Consider the following 18,754-nt stretch of genomic DNA (forward strand, 5'->3'; position numbering starts at 1 on the left):
TGCGCTCCTAAGTGGTGCAACGCAAATGATTTGCAATGATAATCTCGATTTGTTTACATTTGTTACTTAGGACGTTTTGAAAAGTTACGCGAGAATTAAACAAAGCAATGGTCTTTATTTTCACAGTTGTCACAACTGACAGTGGGCGATATTCATGTATCGCCCGGGACATCCTGGCTACGAAGAACACTGGGTGATATGAATAAAAAACTTTGAACTTTACTACATGTAGCATCTACTCAAAAACAAAATCCACAAAGTTTACTACACTTTTGGTATGAATAAAAAACTTTTCGAACATGTAGTACCGCAGACAGACGTTTAAGCAGGAACAAATTTATTCAAAATTCCTGTGTAAATTCTACCGTGGTGTCACCTAGGGAGCAAATTGCTGCAGTACAGTGACAGTTCGTAAAAGCACGTGGCTTCATCTTCTCGCTTACCACCCAGTCCACCACCCACTGAACAAAAATATCAAAATAATCACTTTAAAAATGATTCACACAATTGTGATATTTTCACGCCAATTTATTTTACATGAGTTACGATCATTCAAGGGTGTTATACTAGCATGAATCTGTGAGTAAATTAAATGCCAACTTGTGGTAAAAATTACAATGGATTTAATTAACTTTTACATGAGAAATTAGAACCAAAAGGGAACATCACCCACCCAGCGCGAAAAAAGGTGCATAGTTTTTAGCGTTGAGCACGTGGACTGTGGGAGCGGTTGTGTGTCATGCTGTCAACGAAATGTGATCAGGATGGTGGCGGGACGCATACGCCACTAACGCCATCTGTTAGCTTATTGCCACTTGGCGATTTGTGGCGGCCATGTTTTTACACAAGTGGCTGAGTCTAACTTGAACGTCTGTCTGCGGTAGTACTTACTACTTTCGAACATGAGCAGTGACTGAAGCTGCACGTTAAGAAATTTCCATTCAGAGTGCAGAGTGATTCTGCACGTAAAGAATAATCTATTCAGAGTGACGCTTAAAATTAATACAATCATGCATATGAAAAAATGCATGGAATCTAATCGATTACGCGACAATTTGCACAAATCATGAAGGTGCTGTTATTTGACAAGATTTGTAGTGTAATTTTGCGATTAGTCTGGTATTCTCTCTATGTCTATGATTTTATGATGATGGTACATCAAAGAATTTTCTGGGTGGTTTTCGGCCTTCGCCAACGCCGATGATTTTTTAAATACTAGCTTAACATGAAGAGATCTTGAGATTACAGCTATCAAATTTGGAACCACATATTTTCTAGCACCAGTACTGAGATTCTGGTGAAATTGCGGTAGAATTTTGATGCTCCTCGTGTGTTTTCTTAACAGCATGTTGAATTCCGATGTTCTAAGTGTTTCTGTGATATTCTCGTTATTCTGGTGGGGTTTCTGATAGTATCCTTGGAATGTCTAGAACTTAGAATGTAGAGATTTTTATGAGAATTGTAGTGATTCCATTGGAATTCAATGAGGATCTCCCCTAAAACACCAGGGTTCCCTTTGAAATTAATAAAATTCTTAACGATTCCCCAAAAAATCCCATTGAAATCTATAAAATATTTACCGACATTCAAAACGTTTATATTAAAGCTTTACTTTGAAATTCCAACGGAACTTGAGATCAACGGAATCTTAAAGGTTTTTACAATAATTACAAAGATTGATTTTCGGAATCACAAATATTCACACAATAATTCGCAGGAATCCCACCGCAATCTCATAGATTCTTACAGAAATACCGTCTCAAAGATACCCACAGAATTCCAAGAGATTAATATTCGGAATCCCACCCCCAAATCTAGAGTTTTTACCAGATTCCTAATATTTCCGCAATATTCCTAGAATGGTGTTTAAATTTTCAGAATTATCATAAAAAATCCGACATCCCTATCGGAATCTCAAAGTTCCTACAGGAATTCCGGAATTCAAAAGGAAATGTGATATGTCAGAATTTACACGTAAAATTCAGAATTACTTTATCAATATCTGAATTCCTACCGACATCCTAAAATTCCTAGAAAATAACATAATTATCGTAATGCCAGAATTCACACGGATATTAAAAATTGCTACTGCCGGTAATCTTACCGGAATCTCAGAATTGGCGGAGCGAAAGTTTTCGTAACCTCAGAATTCCTTTGCAAAACTCAAAATACCTTCCGATATATCAAAACTCATATCGTTTTCCCATGATTTTTACTCAAAAATAAATTATTCCATTCAATTCCGCAAACTCAAAGCATGTGTAGCAACCTCTAAAGCTAACTACCAGTAGCTTTGTAGTAAATGCTACCTTTATTCATAGCAATGCGTTGTTTGTAGTATGTTCGAAAGGTGTAGAAAGGAAAATGACACTAACATGTTCCACTCGTGTTCCACATATAGCGTTTACTACCGAGAATGTAGTAAACTCAACTTTACTACATTTTATTCATACGGCCCACTGTGTATCGATATATGGTTGTCATGGGCCTGCTTTCAACAGATGCGAGTTGGTGTCGAGGTAAGACACTAGACTTGCACTCCGAAGATTAGTGGTTCAAATCTGGGTCAGGCGGAAATGTTTATTTTAACTTTTTTTTATTTCAAATCAAAACATGCAACGTTTAATTCAAGTGCTGTTACCTTGATTTTGTCAAGATTCAACAGTAGTGCGAAACCAAGTGCAGAACTATTGATAGCATGGTGCTTATTTTTTACCGTGCCGTGCAAAAAAAGAATCGGGTGTACACTGAAATGAATTTTATAGTAGAAACTACTGAATCCATGGTAAAATTAAGAACTGCACCAACGATTTTCAACCGACTACACTAATCTGTTAACTCTACCAGAACATAATCAACATCACCACACAAGAAAATATTTTCGGTTTAATTAACCCCTCTACCGGCAGCTTCATTTTTTACCGCTAAAAAAATATTCAAATCGCGATAACTTTTTTGTTTCTCAATATTTTTGCACCATTTTTTCACAAGCTCTCAAAAAACTCTTCTAGTTTAAGAATTCGTGTCGATAGTAATCATTGGTGATCTAGTTTTGAAGATATTTCGATGTTCCTTGGGGGACCGACATTCTCCATATAAAATATCATTGGCCGCCATTTTGTGTTTGGTCAATTAATCAAAAAAAAAATAAAATGTGTACTATACAATGCCAGGTAATAAGGAGCTACTCTGAAAAAAATCATACAAATCGGTTCAGTATTCTTGGAGAAATCTTAAAATTCCGATATAAGGTTTTTTAAAGTTGTCAAGATCTTTATATTTGTTCCGCTTGTCCACCTCGTTTACCCCTTCCCGTTTTTTGGATGTCCACCTTGTTTCCCTCGAAACCCGTTTGTTTGTACCGTTACAGGTTGTCGTCATGTCCACTCTGCGTTGATCAGCACCAATAACGCCACTACAATATGCTGCTGTTGAAGATCAACAAGTAAACCCAAAATTCCCATCCCTTCCAAAAATGATTGTTCTCCTTAACCTCGACCAAACCGCGAGTTTTACGGTTCCCCAAAACTAACCTAGATAATAAGAAGCAAATATGATTTTGTAAAATAAATCAATAGAATCCGGCTCCGTAATGCCTAAGAGCGCTTGAGCCTGCTTAATAAATGATAAGATAAAAAAAAAAGATCTTTATATGTCCAGTGTGGTACCAGAAACATAAATGCTCATTACCCAAAGATGGCTGCACCAAATTGCTTCATTTTTGCACAGCATACTCGCATCAATGTATCATTCCAAGGAGTGAATATCCAAATACGATAGAAATTCTGTAGCCTGAGATATTCACGTGAGTTATGGCTACGCGTCGGTCCCCCAAGGAATATTGGAATATATTCGGAACCAGATGACCAATGATTAATATCGACACACATTATAAAACTAGAAGAGTTTTTTGAGAGCTTGTGAAGAAATGGTGCGAAAACAGCGATAAACAAAAAAGTTCGCTATTTGAACATTTTTTAGTGATGCAAAATTAAGCTGCCGGTAGAGGGGTTAACCACAGTTGCAGCATTTATAACTAGAAACATTCTTGATTTGACAAGTTTGGCATTGTATTTATTACCACACTGTGTTGTAAGGTGAGTGTCACGGATTGAAATACAATGCTATGTAGTCGAGACTACTATGGACATGGTCACTTTTACTGCACTGGTCAGTGATTTTTACCAGATTATAGTAAACTTAACAGATTTTTGTAGTCGGTTGAAAATAGTTGGTGCAGTTCTTAATTCTACCATGGATTCAGTAGATTATACTACAAAACTTGTTTGCGTGTAGAGTTGGTTCGGTTGTTTGATTGCTGAAACGAAAAAAAACAGAAACAAAACAGAAACAAAGTGTTAACATTAAAACGGGGTTTTATAATTGATAAATGTATCGATAGTTTCTCATCTGTTACGTTTCCTTATCGTAGCGCTGTCGATTTTTTCCATCTCCAGGGTGTTCGTCTCCGCTCGAGCAATGAGGACCATGATGAAATGAGAATATAAAAATGTGAGCATTAGTGTTGATCTACTAATAGATTAATTTAAACTGCTTTTCATGTGCTAAATAACTTGTAAATTCCTACTCAATTATGTTTTGTTGGCCTACACGTTTTATTTAGACACAATTTTTATTTAGAAAACTATTTGGATCCGAGATTTTAGGTGCAGATTGAGCATGTTTGATAAAACAAGCATCCTGTTTTCAGTTAAAGAATGTTTATGAAGTTGATGATTCAGTTATTTATACTAGCTATATACAAGAATTCACTATTGATGTAATATATGGATATTGAATAAGTTTCAACGCGCGATTATAATACTTCAGTTTTCGTGCTTTTGTATTGGCGTATGTAGTGGGAAACCAAACCGGTTTTTGATTCTAACAGTAACAAATAGCACGACGAAAGGAAAGTTGATAATCTATCACCATTATGATTAGAGATGTACCGAATAGCACTATTCGGCCTTTGGCCGAATACCGAATAGTTGAAATATTATCATTCGGCCAAACGAATATTCGGCCGAACATTCGGCCGAATAATGACTTAATGTTCGGTCAAATAAAACCTAAATATTCGGCCGAATAACACCCGTATGTGCAGTTTTTATAAGCAGGAAAAGCTGAACAATTAAACGAAGTATAAATGGAAATGAATGATCGTCTTCTTGATCTTTTGAAACCGTTTGCAGAAATCATAAGTTCTGAGGATTTCTGTATTTCTGACGCTAGGAAGCTGTATCCTATTGTTGATTTTTTTTAAGAAATTTGGTTTACTATTCATCCGACTTTTGGAAGTGTTTCATAAAAATTGAGGCAAATAGACCGCAGACCCCTGACTCTCATAATAATAGAAGAACATGATCAGTAGGTTTTGCAAAGAATATAGAACGTATAGAAAGTCCTGATAATTGACGGACTTTAAGGTGAAGATGCATCGAAGCCAAACCTGCATCGAAGAGCATAAATCTAGAGAATCTGACAGCCGTTCGCGCTGAATATTTGAATGATTGGTCAACACCAGCGATTGACCAGAAAGTTAAATTTTCAGCACAAACGGTTGTGTGGTTCTCTAGATTTGTGCTCTTGAAAATGCCGGGTTTAGCTTCGATGCATCTATACCTTGAAAACAAATTTGCTACAACAAATGGTAACACCATAGAACATGAAGAAATTCTCACTTTTTCAATATTTGACATCAAAGTCTATTCAAGGTGTCCATAAAAAGAAAAATTCGGTCATCATTTGAATAAATTATTGATTTTTTAAATTTTCCTTACATAAACATAATATTTTTTTTACAGTTTAGTTTGTTTTGTTATTATTCGGTCACTATTCGGCCTATTCGGCCGAATAACGGATTTTATTATTCGGCAGAACGAATATTCGGCAAAATTAAAAAAATCGAGATATTCGGCCCGAATATTCGGCCGGCCGAATATTCGGTACATCTCTAATTATGATTTCAGTCCTAATTTCATGATCCGTTCAATAAATTCCGCGTATGATTTGGCAATTTTAACAATTTATCCATGTGTATTCGAAGAAAACAGACTACCTACGAGCATTTATTACCTTGCAACACATTCCTAAGTGATCAGATATTTATCATTTTCTACAGCCTAATTTAATGATACCTACATTGGGTTGTAACAAAAATGTGATCTTGGGATGTTGATTTGCCTCCTAATTATAGTTTCGACAATAGTCACATGCTTACTATACCTTATGGCAGTGTTGTTGATTCTATTGTCTATCGCTCATCAGTTTCGCGCTACCCGGCAGGGACATGGTCCTCTGTACCCAATACTCTGCTGTGTCTTAACTTCATGCAATACATTCTGTAGATGTGTGATACAGTTTGCGGAATATTATGATTTATCACTTCGTTCAGATGGAAAATTCTGTTATGGTACCATATTCACATATCAGATAACTCCCACCTGGAACGATGTAATACATCGGAGACATGTAGATTCAGATGTTTGTATACGATCTATGCCTAGTTCGGCTCTGATCGACAGGCAATCAGTGTATTCAGTTTTTCAACTAGCTTGAAGCGATGAACGTTTCAAGACAAGCTCTCCACTATATCTGCTAGCAATCAGCGGTCGTCGATAGACATTTCGGTTCTTTTCTGCTAAAGAAAGATCCGATTGTATGCCAAAGACTATGGCTCATGCTTTTCAGTGCAGCTGGAAAAACAAGAACTACACCCAGCACCAAATAGTACGTAACTATGAGGCGGACCGGAAGGTTTGATGAGCAATCCCCACCAAGGTTTGCCAAGGGCGCCCTGAGGCCACGCTACGGCTCTGCTAATTCCCCAAAAAAGGCTTTCGTAATTGTCGAAACAGAAATGAGTATTATAATTTTACAAGCATCGAAATATTTTCATTATTACTTTATTTTATCGTTAACTGTTTATATAGAACTCAGGGAAATATTAGGCAAATAAATGAATGTTATAAATCAAAACTTCGCTTCGTTTACAACGTTCTCTGCTCCGGAACAAAGCTATTATTCTGAGTTTGATTCAACGGAGGATGGCTCTGGCCGGCAGAATTTGTGTCCTCGCTGATGCAAATCCATTGCCCTTCGTTATTTTCGCGCCACAAGCTGATTTTATTGTCCCCGCCGGAAACGGCCAGAATGTTTCCCGTCAGGGACCAGCTCACGTTCCAAACCACGTCGTCGAAGTTGTTCAAAATCATCGATTGCCAGTTCTGCAGATCATCGCTACTCCAGATGATAACCCTTCGATCCTGGGAGCAGCTAGCAATCTGATGCCGGGGAAGCCCAACATTTGGCGCCCACGCCACATCCCGAACCCAATCCGAATGCAGTTCCAGACGTTTTTCCTCCTCCCAACGGTCACCGTCTTCCTTCCAAATCTTGACCGAATTGTCACAACCTCCGGTGGCCAATCGTTTAACGGCTAAGTTGACCTTCGATGGTCTCTGGTCAAAGGCCGGCTCCGGAGCAGTTGCAGGGCACCAGCTTACCGTATTGCAACCGATGCTGTGGGCATTTGGAATCTTCTTGGAATCCCACGTTCCCGCTTCGATACTGGCCGTCAAAATAGACACCGAACCATCCGAGCTTCCACAAGCCAGAATCAGTCCATATTCCGCCGGGGCCCAGGCCACGGAATTGACCGACGAATCGTGATTACTGTACTCGAACCACTTGGTCCAATCTCCGGGGCCGGCTTCCTTCCATATAATCACCTTCCGATCGTAGGAACACGAGGCCAAAATATTTCCATAGCGGGGATGGGCCCAGGCCACTTGCCACACAGGCCCCCCATGACCCTTCAAATCCGCGGCCAGTGTTTGGGCTCCGCCTTTGATGTCGAAAATCTTCACCGAATTGTCCGAAGAACACGTCGCCAAACGAAGCCCGTAGTAATCGACCTCTGCTCCGTGGATCATGTCCTCATGACCCGTATCGATTGTGTTTAACACGGACACCATTATGCTCTTGCTACTAGCACGGAATGCTTGCTAAATTTGTGATTTTTGTGGAGAAATTAGCTAAATTTTAGTGATTAGGTTCCGCAGCGAAATTTTCGTTAATGACAGCACTATGTTTGACGTGGATTGGTGACGAGGGATAGCCCAATCGCTTTGCGCTGTCGGAGTGTTGGTGTGACATACGTTACATAGGTTATGGTTTCAACCAAGGTATCAGAGGGAAGGTAGTTCAATACTGAAACAAGCGTTGAAGCACAGACAAACAGACGTCACACTCTCATCATTGTGCATCGACCACCTTTTTAACGGTAGATTCAAAAATATGGTAGGTGGCCAATCCGTCACCTGCAGCGCTCGCATCGGTTTTGTTCGCGTTTGACGTTTACACACTACCACCATCTGTTGGCCTGTCGACCAAACAAACCGATTTTAGCATTGGGCGTACATGTCTTCGTGACTATGATTTTGATCGAGATTTGTTCTAAGTGTTACGTCTGTTTGTCTGTGGTTGAAGTAGCTGAAGTAGTGAGCTTACTACAGCTCATGTAATTCCGTTAGTGGAATCATTCGGGATGGTACACAAAGTATGTTACGCTAAATTTGAACTTTTTCGACCAACTCCCCCCCCCCCCTTTGTCACACTTTTTGTATGAGTCCTCCGAAAATTTTGTAAGGCTTGTCACGCATGGCTCGACCCCCCCCCCCCCCCCCCTTTGGAGCGTGACGTAATTTGTGCATGACCCCTTCCATGACCGTTTCTAGTACTATCCTTTTGCACAGTAAAGCGAAGTATGCACTTCAACAGAAAAGTTATCGCCTATCTCGATGCGTGGGAAATTTCTTGCAAGAAATGCTCAAGAAAAGCAGTTTTCTTTGATCGCAGTACGTAGTCGAAAAGAAATACCACAGACAAACAGACGTCACACTCTCATCATTGTCCATCGACCACCTTTTTAACGGTTGATTCAAAAATATGGTAGGTGGCCAATCCGCCACCCGCAGCGCTCGCATCGTTTTTGTTCGCATTTGACGTTTACACACTAACGCCATCTGTTGGCTCGTCGGCCAAACACACCGATTATAGCATTGGGCGTACATGTCCTCGTGACTATGATTTGGATCGCGATTTGCTCTAAGTGTTACGTCTGTTTGTCTGTGGTTGAAGTAGCTGAAGTAGTGAGCTTACTACAGCTCATGTAATTCCGTTAGTGGAATCATTCGGGATGGTACACAAAGTATGTTACGCTAAATTTGAACTTTTTCGACCAACTCCCCCCCCCCCCCCTTTGTCACACTTTTTGTATGAGTCCTCCGAAAATTTTGTAAGGCTTGTCACGCATGGCTCGACCCCCCCCCCCCTTTGGAGCGTGACGTAATTTGTGCATGACCCCTTCCATGACCGTTTCTAGTACTATCCTTTTGCACAGTAAAGCGAAGTATGCACTTCAACAGAAAAGTTATCGCCTATCTCGATGCGTGGGAAATTTCTTGCAAGAAATGCTCAAGAAAAGCAGTTTTCTTTGATCGCAGTACGTAGTCGAAAAGAAATACCACAGACAAACAGACGTCACACTCTCATCATTGTCCATCGACCACCTTTTTAACGGTAGATTCAAAAATATGGTAGGTGGCCAATCCGTCACCTGCAGCGCTCGCATCGGTTTTGTTCGCGTTTGACGTTTACACACTACCACCATCTGTTGGCCTGTCGACCAAACAAACCGATTTTAGCATTGGGCGTACATGTCTTCGTGACTATGATTTTGATCGAGATTTGTTCTAAGTGTTACGTCTGTTTGTCTGTGGTTGAAGTAGCTGAAGTAGTGAGCTTACTACAGCTCATGTAATTCCGTTAGTGGAATCATTCGGGATGGTACACAAAGTATGTTACGCTAAATTTGAACTTTTTCGACCAACTCCCCCCCCCCCCCCTTTGTCACACTTTTTGTATGAGTCCTCCGAAAATTTTGTAAGGCTTGTCACGCATGGCTCGACCCCCCCCCCTTTGGAGCGTGACGTAATTTGTGCATGACCCCTTCCATGACCGTTTCTAGTACTATCCTTTTGCACAGTAAAGCGAAGTATGCACTTCAACAGAAAAGTTATCGCCTATCTTGATGCGTGGGAAATTTCTTGCAAGAAATGCTCAAGAAAAGCAGTTTTCTTTGAATGCAGTACGTAGTCGAAAAGAAATATCATTTCTTGACCATTTCTTCCGCAGAAATTTTTACTTTTCTTGAGCAAAACAGCATACTTAGCTTAAAGCCTGATTCGCTGCTGACAAGTAATTTCTCGGCCTATCTTGATGCATGGGAAATTTCTGCAAGGAATCGATCAAGAATGCGCTTTTTTCTGATCGCAGTACGCAGTTGAAAAGAACTGTCACTTCAAATGGGAGTCGCTGTAGAAAATTTCTGCAAGGAATCTGCGAGAAATTTCTTTAGCGATTCCTTTTCAGTAGCAAATCAGGCTTAACAAGTAATTTCTGGGCCTATCTTGATGCATGGGAAATTTCTGCAAGGAATCGATCAAGAATGCGCTTTTTTCTGATCGCAGTACGCAGTTGAAAAGAACTGTCAGTTCAAATGGGAGTCGCTGTAGAAAATTTCTGCAAGGAATCGGTGAGAAATTTCTTCTGCGATCAGGCTTAAAAACAATAGAAATAATAAACCATAGAAGAATAATGTCACTACCCAACTAACAATTCAGAGCCACAAACAAGCATGCATGTTTAATTATTGTTCAATAATGGTAACGGCAGCTGAATAAAAAAATTGCTCTATAAAGAGCTGAGAAGGTGCTTTTTTAACACAAACTAAGATCAATGTTCAACGTTATGCATTAGAATGAACAAAAGTTGAATCGCCACTTATTAACGTTTCCAAAGATTCTCATTCGACGAGTCAAGATTGTTCTACAAATGAGCTGAACAAGACATGTTTCCCCCAATTAAAAAGCCAATATTCGACTAAACAAATGTATATGTATGAAAGGATATTCAGAAGACGAACTAACGTTTTACTTGCGTCGCACTTCAGCTATTCCCACATGTTTAACATAAGCATGAATAAGAGCTGAATAAGTATCTTATAAAATCCTAATTCAGCTTCAGTATATTATAAGAACAGTTGATGCAATAGAGGCCAAAATGACGATTAACAAACACATTGTTCAGCAATAAATAAGCCTTGTAAAAGCGATCACACTATAGCTAAATTTAATAAAATGGACAAAATATCCGAAATTTATGTTGAGTTCCGAATGCATTTCAAAGCTCATAAATTATGCTTTCTTAAAACTTTTGAAATAGCTGTTCATAAAATAAACATGGTCAGTCTCCAGAAATGCAGAATTATTGTGAAAAACAAAAATAAACATTTAAGCTAAGTACTCCGAGTAGGAGCAAAGTACTGACAAACAAAGCGTGATATTGACTTGATTGACATAAGAGATAAAATATCTGAAGACAATATCAAAATTTTGTTCCTGGAACTTCTAAACCTATGAAAAATTTGATGTACGCAGACCTAATGAATAGCTCGCAGCTATTGGTAAAATCTTGCAGAATCTAAATATGAAATGCCAATTTTGTTTTAGCAGTTTATTTGAGATATCATTTCCAGATATTTTATATCATATATCTATCAAGTTAATATCACTTCTAGCTATCCATATTATATTTCTATTGCTAAGCTTTTTTCGCCTGCTCAGGATGTTTTTCCGTACAAGAAAAATGGAAATTTCTTTGACAGAATTGATTAAATAAATTTCTATAGCCAGCTACATTTGAAATGACATTTCTTCACAACTGAATAAATACTGCACTCTAAGAAAAATGATTTACTTGGCCACTTCCGAAAATAAAAATCGCATCAAGATATTCGAATATTTTTCTATTCAGGTGGGTTCTGAGGACTAACCCTTCAAATGATTCAAATATATTCATACAGAGAACTTTTACTTCAATGCATATGTAATAGGTTTATGAAAAATACAAATAAAATATAATCAAACTATAATTTATAAAATTATTTAAATTAATTAATCAGTTTTGAACAAACTAATACTTATTATGAAATTACATTAATCATTTCAGACTGTTTTTACTTTGTGTAAATAAACATTATTTTGACCAACATCGACATAAATTTTCCTCACTGTGCGCTAAAAAATAGCCGACTGAACTCAGCTTGGATCAGCACTAAACAGCAGCTGAATAATATGCTTGTTCAGTTGTAGATTAGCGTACCATGTGTTGATGACAAGTTGTCGAATAGAAGCTCGAACATGGTCAATATTCAGCTATGAAAGTTTATATTTTGCACTGGACGGTTTAATCATCAATTCTAGGATGGCGCAGATGGCAAGGCATACCGCTGACGATTAGAAGGTCTCGAGTTCGAATCCAGTATACAGGCGATTTTTAAATAAGATTGATTTACTATCATAATAATAGTGCACACTACATTTATTAAGTGCCTAGAAAAATATTTTTTTTTGTTTTTATTAGTCTTTAATTATTTTTAGACCAGCCGAATAAAAGCTGAACTAAATGCTTGTAAAACGTTTTTAAAGCTGAAAAATAAAGTTGGTATTCAACGACATGCTTTAAAGTTTCTCCAAATTTGTGTGAACAATGCTTTAACAAAGGTTGGCCATGGAAATTATTAAAATGTTATAAAACATGATGCTGGATAAAACTGCCATAATGGTGTTTGTTTAAATGAGTGAATGTTAGTTGGGTATTGTTCCTTTTGTTCTCGCTCAGAAACATGTTGGGTACATAAGTGTCAAACTACATACATTTTCGCGTTGACATTTATAGCCCCGCCTATCTCCGCCAGCAAAAGATGTTCCGACAGTGACGCCAGCGACATCCTTCTTCTATGGTTTATTACTTCTATTTTAAAAAACTAATGATCAGCATGGCGCTCTGCACAAAAAAATTTTCTCTCTCTTTCACCCCTTCACAAAATTTGTAAACAACAAGGACAGTAAACGTCAAAATCCCATGCAAAATCAAAACAGTTCAGAGCCCAATACCAGCCATAACATACACGCAAACAAATTTTGTTGTATAATCTACCGAATCCATCGTAGAATTAAGAACTGCAACAACGATTTTCAACCGACTACAAAAATCTGTTAAGTTTACTATAATCTGGTGAAAATCACTGAGCAGTGCAGTAAATTTGACAATGTCCATAGTAGCATCCACTACAAAGCATCGTATTTCAATCCGTGACACCCACCGTACAACACAGTGTGGTCAAAAGTATGATGCTAAACTTCTCAAATCTAGAATGTTTTTAGTTAAAAATACTACAACTCTGGTTAAATCAACAGATTTCCATTCGGAATCCCAACGATGCCATTCGGAATCCCAAGGATTTCATTTGGAATCCCAAATATTCCGGGTGGAATCCCAAGTATTCCGGGTGGAATCCCAAGTATTCCGTGTGGCATCCCAAGTATTCCGGGTGGAATCCCAAGTATTCCGGGTGGAATCCTAAGGATTCCGGGTGGAATCCTAAGGATTCCGGGAAGAATCCCAAGGATTCCGGGAAGAATCCCAAGGATTTCGGGTGTAATCCCAAGGATTTTGGATGGAATCCCAAGTATTCCGTGTGGAATCCCAAGTATTCCGTGTGGAATCCCAAGTATTCCGGGTGGAATTCCAAGTATTCCGGGTGGAACCCCAAGGATTCCGGGTGGAATCCTAAGGATTCCGGGAAGAAACCTAAGGATTCCGGGTAGAATCTCAAGGATTTCGGGTGGAATCCCAAGTATTCCGTGTGGAATCCCAAGTATTCCGGGTGGAACCCCAAGTATTCCGGGTGGAATCCCATAGATTTCGGGTGGAATCTCAAGTATTCCGGATGCTACCCCGGTTAGCAGCGCCCGGTACGGATCAGTGTAATGATACTGCGCCATGTAATTTAGTTTAGTCGCGCACCGTTAAGGTTGCTCTAACGAGTTAAAGAATACAACCGTCACCGTCACACGGCACATCCTTCGCGAGAGAAAATTCAACTCTATTTATGCTTATTGGAGTATACATTCCCTAACTGTTAGCAGTGTATAAGTGGGGGCAATATTTTTACCCGGCGCCACTACACTGCAATCATTACTGCAGTAGAGAAAAAGTGCAATCGAAACTCCTGTGAATTTTCATTCCCGTGTAACAGTCCGATCATTAAACACGTTCTAGAGTAGTCGGTACGAGTTGCGTTTTATTTCCTCATTATCGCGAGTTCCCCGGGTTAATTCCGTCCGCTTTCGGTGTTGGCCTGTCCACTTCGCTACCTGCTGGGTGTCCGCCGGTGAATCCCACAGGTTATGGGCTCCAGGCCGTGCGGGAACTGGAACAGAAAGTGTTTTTTGCGAAAGTGAATCGTTTCGGCGATTGAGGTTATGTCGCTTGGCGAATAACCACCAGTGATTCGACTGTGTGCGTTGTTTCATCGATGCGAGTGCGAACAAGTCAAGACAAGTTTGCGTGCGACTCTCTCGGTGCAGGTGCGCGAAAGTGAAAACAAACTTTGCGAGTGTTTTGCTTGATCGCGGGCGTGCGAACAGTGAACCGAAAATGAGCGAGAAATATTTGTTTTCCCGGTTGAGTAACCAGAACTATCCCGTCTGGAAGAAGCGCATGGAGATGCTTCTTAAGCGCGAAGATTTGTGGTCGGTAGTGTCGGAGGCGAAGCCGGAACCGGCAACCGATGTGTGGTCGAAACGTGACCAGAAAGCGCTAGCTACTATCGTTCTGTACGTTGAAGATAGTCAGCTGAATTTAGTGCGGGATGCGATTACAGCGGCTGATGTGTGGAAAGTGCTCCGGGATTTTCACGAAAAAGCGACAATGACGTCGCGGGTGGCATTGCTCCGGCGGATTTGCAGTCTCAACATGGCTGAAGGAGGAGACATCGAGAAACATCTCTACGATCTCGAAGAGCTTTTTGACCGACTAGCCACTGCTGGTCAAGCTCTGGAAACACCACTCAAGATTGCTTTGATTTATCGCAGTCTCCCTGAATCGTATGGAGGTCTGATAACAGCATTGGAAAGCAGACCCGATGCAGATCAGACGCTCCAGCTGGTGAAGCAAAAATTACTCGACGAGCACCAGCGGCGTGTGGAGCGATCAGGGGAAGTTTCGGAGAAAGCCATGAAGAGTCGGAGTAAGGAAAAGAAGAAGATCTGCTACCATTGTCGGAAGCCAGGGCACTTCCGGCGCGATTGCCGTCTGTTGAAATCGCAGCAGAAGAGTGATACCGAACATAAAGTGAAGCCTTCCGGAAGCAAGGCGAAGAAAGCGGTCACAGTGCAGTGTTGTGAATGAAGAGGGATAAGTGGTCACTACGGCTGAGCTGTGTGGCAATTTGTACATCCTGAAGACGGCAGCGGATGCGTGGATGAGCAAGGAGGTTCGGCATCTGCCGGATTGCCAGCATACGTGGCATCGCCGGTTTGGCCACCGGGATCCGGCGGTTTTGGATCGCATTCAGGAGGAGAAACTCTGCGAGGGTTTCAGTATGCACGATTGCGGGATCAGGCATGTATGCGAGCATTGCCTAGCAGGTAAATTATCTAGAATTCCTTTTCCTAAGCAAGCACAGAACCGTGCTGCTCGTATATTGGACGTAGTTCATACGGACGTATGCGGTCCAATGAAGAACGTCACGCCGGGAGGGTGCAGGTACCTGATGACCCTCATTGACGACTACAGTCGCTACACTGTGGTCTGCCTGCTCAGGCAGAAATCGGACGCTGCGGACTGTATCAAGCGTTATGTGGCCCACGTGAAAACGCGATTCGGTCGAGCGCCCGGTGCTATACGTTCTAATGGTGGGGGCGAATACGCTAATAAGGAGCTGAAGGAGTTCTATGAGCGAGAGGGCATCCAGGCCCAATTTACGACCGCGTATTCCCCACAACAAAATGGCGTGGCGGAACATAAAAACCGATCCCTCCAGGAGATGGCAACGTGCATGTTGTTGGACGCAGGACTTCCCAAGAAGTACTGGGGCGAGGCGATTATGACCGCGGGATACCTTCAGAACCGGTTGCCGTCGCGATCTGTCGATTCGACACCGTTTGAGAAATGGTTCGACAGAAAGCCTTCGTTGAAGAATCTGCGTGTATTCGGAAGTCCGGCGTACGTCCACGTCCCCGACGTGAAGCGAAGCAAGTTCGACCATAAGGCTCGAAAGTTGTTGTTCGTTGGCTATTGCGATGATAGGAAGGCGTTTCGTTTCCTGAACCCGGAAAATGATGAAATCACGATCAGCCGGGATGCTAGATTTATCGAGTTGGGAGATGGTTCGCTGGACCAGCGTGATCCAGTATCCGACGGTAGCGAACAGCTTGTGGAGCTCGATGTTGACAGCGGTGAAGAGCCAACAGCAGAGGAAGATTCGGCCGAACTGGAGTCACAGGAAGATGAAGCAACACTTCAGGAGGAGTCGTGTTCGGACTATTACGATCCGGATGAGGAAGAAGGTGCAGTCGGCGGAGAACTGCCGGTGCCGAAGCGAAGCACCCGCGGAGTGCTTCCGAAGCGATTCGAAGATTACGAAGTGGATGCAGCCATAGCAGTTGAAGGAGAACCGGATACCTACGAAGAGGCAGTGAACAGTTCCGAACTGGATTTGTGGAAGGCCGCAATGGCTGAAGAATACGATGCGTTGATGCGGAATGACACCTGGTCGCTGGTTCAGCTGCCGTCCGGCCGTGTTCCCATCGGCTGTAAGTGGATATATAAGAAGAAGGAAGACAGTTCCGGCAATGTATCGCGATTCAAAGCTCGCCTTGTAGCCCAGGGCTTTTCGCAGCGTTATGGGGTCGATTACGACGCTGTATTCGCCCCGGTTGCCAGCCAGGCAACGTTGCGGATTCTCTTGACAGTGGCTGGGTACAAGAAGATGGCGGTACGTCACTTAGACGTGAAGTCAGCATACCTTCACGGAAAGCTGCAGGACGAAATTTATATGCAGCAGCCGAAGGGGTTTGTGGTGCCTGGAAAAGAGAAGTTCGTATGTCGGTTGAAGCGGAGCCTATACGGCTTGAAGCAGGCTGCAAGGATTTGGAACACCACGATTAGCGAGTTGCTGAAAGGATTGGGCTTCGATCAGTCCCGATCAGATCCTTGTTTGTTCATCAAACGTTCGCCAGGAGGAGGTTTCGTCTACCTGATGTTGCATGTCGATGATATGATTGTCGCCAGCATGACCGAGAAGGAGATTGATGCTGTCGAGATTGAGCTGCGGAAGAAGATTACCTTGTCGTCGTTGGGAGAGATTGGCCATTTTCTGGGCATCCGGATTACGAAGGACAAGAACGGATTCTACTGTCTGGATCAGGAGAATTACATCAAGAAGGTGGCGTCGCGATTCGGACTCGAACACGCCAAAGGTTCGAGCGTGCCGATCGACGTTGGTTACTTCAGAAGTCGTGAGGGAAGTAAGGAGCTGCCAGACAATGAAAGATATCGTAGCCTTGCCGGTGCGCTACTCTACGTCGCTGTCAATACACGTCCCGACGTAGCAGCAAGTGTGTCGCTATTGTGCAGGAGGATCAGCCAGCCGACAGAGGTGGATTGGAACGAGCTGAAGCGTGTGGTGAAATATCTCATGAAGACCAGCAATAGCAAGCTGCGACTGTGTGCAGAACGTGGCAAACCGCTGCGTTTGAGTGGATACTGTGATGCTGACTGGGGCGGAGACACGGCGGATCGCAAGTCCAACACGGGATACCTGTTCTTACTTGGTGAAGCGTCTGTTAGTTGGGCGAGTCGGAAGCAATCTAGCGTTTCGCTCTCCAGTATGGAAGCGCAGTATATCGCAGTGTCAGAAGCGTGCAAAGAACTTGTGTGGCTACGCCGTATGTTGGATGAGATGGGAGCTGAGCAATGCGGCCCCACCGTGCTGTTTGAAGATAACCGAAGCTGTATGGAGTTTGTCGAGATGGAGCGCGTCTCGCGCAGGTCGAAACACATAGACACTCGTATGTTCTACACGAAGGACATGTGTGAGAAAGGTTTGGTGGAACTACGATTCTGCCCTTCGGAGAACATAACGGCCGATCTTCTCACGAAGCCGTTGGGTCCCGTGAAGCAGAAGAAGTTTGCAGAAGCCATGGGGTTGACGGAAGTTGAGAGTTGGGCCGGAAGAAGAGAAAAATATTGAGGAGGAGTGTTAGCAGTGTATAAGTGGGGGCAATATTTTTACCCGGCGCCACTACACTGCAATCATTACTGCAGTAGAGAAAAAGTGCAATCGAAACTCCTGTGAATTTTCATTCCCGTGTAACAGTCCGATCATTAAACACGTTCTAGAGTAGTCGGTACGAGTTGCGTTTTATTTCCTCATTATCGCGAGTTCCCCGGGTTAATTCCGTCCGCTTTCGGTGTTGGCCTGTCCACTTCGCTACCTGCTGGGTGTCCGCCGGTGAATCCCACACTAACATCCTCATAGAAACGGTAGAGTGAAAAACAGTGTACACAAAGCCGCCAGCTAGCCAAGGGCCCATTCACAAATTTCATAACGCTGAAGGGGGTGGGTGGGTATCGTTAAGATGTTACAGCTCATATAAAATTCGAAAAATATCCATACAAAATGCGTCACGAGGGGGTGGGTGGATGTCAAAAATTATTATTTTTGGTGTTAAGATATTTGTGAATAAACCTCAACAACCGTGCACCTCTGGCTGCTTAGATCGGTAAACCTGTCATTATAACAACCTTGGTCTATATCCTTTTACACAGTACTCACGAA

At 41.9% G+C, this 18,754-nt stretch overlaps 1 protein-coding gene across 1 annotated transcript; it reads right to left on the reverse strand.

Annotated features, from left to right (window-relative positions):
* Positions 1 to 6,872: 6,872 nt before the first annotated feature.
* On the reverse strand, positions 6,873 to 8,120 carry LOC5576003 (protein SEC13 homolog). The gene has a single exon (XM_021850280.1). It carries the CDS (start codon positions 7,977 to 7,979, stop codon positions 6,993 to 6,995), a length of 987 nt encoding a protein of 328 aa, XP_021705972.1. The 5' UTR covers positions 7,980 to 8,120; the 3' UTR covers positions 6,873 to 6,992.
* Between the last annotated feature and the right edge of the window lie 10,634 nt (positions 8,121 to 18,754).

The sequence above is a fragment of the Aedes aegypti genome, chromosome 1 (assembly GCF_002204515.2).
Source record: "Aedes aegypti strain LVP_AGWG chromosome 1, AaegL5.0 Primary Assembly, whole genome shotgun sequence".
Classification (NCBI taxonomy): domain Eukaryota; kingdom Metazoa; phylum Arthropoda; class Insecta; order Diptera; family Culicidae; genus Aedes; species Aedes aegypti.